The sequence below is a fragment of the Penaeus chinensis genome, chromosome 19 (assembly GCF_019202785.1).
Source record: "Penaeus chinensis breed Huanghai No. 1 chromosome 19, ASM1920278v2, whole genome shotgun sequence".
In the NCBI taxonomy this organism is placed as follows: domain Eukaryota; kingdom Metazoa; phylum Arthropoda; class Malacostraca; order Decapoda; family Penaeidae; genus Penaeus; species Penaeus chinensis.
In genome coordinates this window covers 23445786-23448285 of record NC_061837.1, presented here as the reverse complement: position 1 = coordinate 23448285, position 2500 = coordinate 23445786, and the positions used below count along the sequence as shown (strand labels likewise).

The 2500-nt window shown below is 42.9% G+C and overlaps 2 protein-coding genes across 2 annotated transcripts in view; one reads left to right on the top strand and one right to left on the bottom strand.

Annotated features, from left to right (window-relative positions):
* Positions 1-346: 346 nt before the first annotated feature.
* LOC125035453 (crustacean hyperglycemic hormones-like) lies at positions 347-1540 on the bottom strand. Its single transcript, XM_047627862.1, has 3 exons — positions 1431-1540; positions 779-960; positions 347-586 (listed from the first exon to the last, which is right to left on the bottom strand). Exons 1-3 carry the CDS (start codon positions 1446-1448, stop codon positions 478-480), a joined length of 309 nt encoding a protein of 102 aa, XP_047483818.1. The 5' UTR covers positions 1449-1540; the 3' UTR covers positions 347-477.
* Positions 1541-1802: 262 nt separating this feature from the next.
* LOC125035441 (crustacean hyperglycemic hormone 6-like) overlaps positions 1803-2500 on the top strand; it is a 1274-nt gene continuing 576 nt past the window's right edge. Inside the window, exons 1-2 of the mRNA XM_047627848.1 lie at positions 1803-1943; positions 2415-2500. The exon at positions 2415-2500 is cut by the window's right edge and continues 141 nt beyond it. Coding sequence (XP_047483804.1) covers positions 1926-1943; positions 2415-2500 — 104 coding nt within the window. The 5' untranslated portion in view covers positions 1803-1925. The remainder of the gene's footprint in view (positions 1944-2414) is intronic.

Here is a 2500-nt window from a genome sequence, read left to right as displayed (position 1 = left end):
ATATATATATATATATATGCGTGTGTGTGTTTGTGTGTGTGTGTGTGTGTGTGTGTGTGTTCAATTATTTAATAAGACACGACTTTCAGAAAGAATACTTGTTCAGGTGATAGCGTTATGGTTAGACTGATTTCCTGTTGTTGACGAGGTTGTCAGAACACGAATATTGGTTGATGGTTTGGGGAGGAGACCGCGTTTACTGAAGTGGCATAGCTAGCAAAAGAGTGACATTTACTGTTTCCAAAGTATCCCCTTCCTTATTATCAGGCATTCTCCATTACATTCGGTTCAGTTCACAGTAAGGGTGATTTCTAAAATCAGAAGTAATCAACAGGGAAACATCTAAGTTACTGAAACATTTATTTTAGGCGAGAGTAAACACAATTCATTGCTTCGTTCATGACAAACAGTTAGTCCCTGCACGCCCTGCCTTCCGATATCTTGTAACAGCGTCTGGTCACTGCAGGCGGAGTGGGACTACTTACCCAGCAAGCGCACATGCTTTATGTACGTAGCTTTTTCGCTTTCTGGCAGTTGCAGCAAATCGAGACAACCGGCGAAGATAGAGTTGTTGAAGCAGTTTGCCCTGAAGAGGAAGATTGAAAGATGGGCGACTTTGTTCAATGGTTAACGCACCGTGGACGCAAATGTAATGTGGCGGTCATGGTATAGAATGCTACCAGGATTGCATTGTTATCGGGAATACAATAGTGCGATATACCAAAGTTCAGAGAATATATGAGATCTTATAGACACATCTAGATATTTTACAACATACTTGCATTTGCCTAGAGTTGTGCGATCCCGAGTTTCGTTTTCGCATTGAAGACACAGATCATTTACCGCTTTCAAGGCAGGCACGCTGAAAGAACCTTGGCATTCCGAGGGATAGACATCACGTTCAGCGAGAAGGGCATGAGCCTGAGTCATCAACAACGCTCCGACCACCGCTAAAATCATCTAAGGTAAGAAACAGACATAGTTTGATATTAACAATATCAGTTTGAACGTGAGGGATGGTAATAAAAATGGCAACATTCAGGTTGATATCCTCATTAAGCGTTCATTCGAAATCGTTGCTAATATTATGCATTATAACCAACAGAATACCATGGTGTTCCTATGCAATATCATCCCTGACCAACATTCTTCCTCTCAAAAAGTTATGGTCTTAATTATAACAATGTATGGCGATCACGCCAGATTTCAAGAAAGGAATCTGAACACCAGATGAAATCTTCGTGAGCAACTTCCACATTTTAGTGGAAAATATCCATAAAACGGGTGGACATCTGAGGAGGTATAAGAATATTACGAATTCCTGCAACTAAGAGGAACACAACCTAAGGTCTTCACTCGCTTCAGAGGAATAGAACCTCGTTCGCCCGTGCAGACGACCAGCAAATGTTCTCGCGTCATCCCTGACTTACCATCCGCAAGGCGATCATAGTGAGAAGTACGAAGGAAGCCACTCAAGTTCAGATTATAGTGTCTGTAGGACGATCTGGAGACTCGTGGCCGAAGGCCGTTCTGTGCCCTTTATATACTGTACGTTGTATGGCTGCTTCCGATGTTTTGATGATTGAGCACACGCTCTCAGGCACACACACAAACTCTACATACAGGGGAAGGTTGGCAGTGTGTGTGTGTGTGTGTAAATGTGTGTGTAAATATAATCCTTCAAACCGTTGCCACTAGACATCCTTGCTGTGTCTTGCTGCCAACCTTCCCCTTTCCTGTGCGCATGCATGTATGTAGAGTTTGTGTGTGTGCCTGCGAGCGTGTGCTCAATCATCAAAACATCGGAAGCAGCCATACAACGTACAGTATATAAAGGGCACAGAACGGCCTTTGGCCACGAGTCTCCAGATCGTCCTACAGACACTATAATCTGAACTTGAGTGGCTTCCTTCGTACTTCTCACTATGATCGCCTTGCGGATGGTAAGTCAGGGATGACGCGAGAACATTTGTTGGTCGTCCGCACGGGCGAACGAGGTTCTATTCCTCTGAAGCGAGTGAAGACCTTAGGTTGTGTTCCTCTTAGTTGCAGGAATTCGTAATACTCTTATACCTCCTCAGATGTCCACCCGTTTTATGGATATTTTCCACTAAAATGTGGAAGTTGCTCACGAAGATTTCATCTGGTGTTCAGATTCCTTTCTTGAAATCTGGCGTGATCGCCATACATTGTTATAATTAAGAACCATAACTTTTTGAGAGAAAGAATGTTGGTCAGGGATGATGTTGCATAGGAACACCATGGTATTCTGTTGGTTATAAAGCATAATATTAGCAACGATTTCGAATGAACGCTTAATGAGGATATCAACCTGAATGTTGCCATTTTTATTACCATCCATCACGTTCAAACTGATATTGTTAATATCAAACTATGTCTGTTTCTTACCTTAGATGATTTTAGCGGTGGTCGGAGCGTTGTTGATGACTCAGGCTCATGCCCTCCGTAGGAGTTTTGTCCTCAAGCCTCTCTCCGAGAG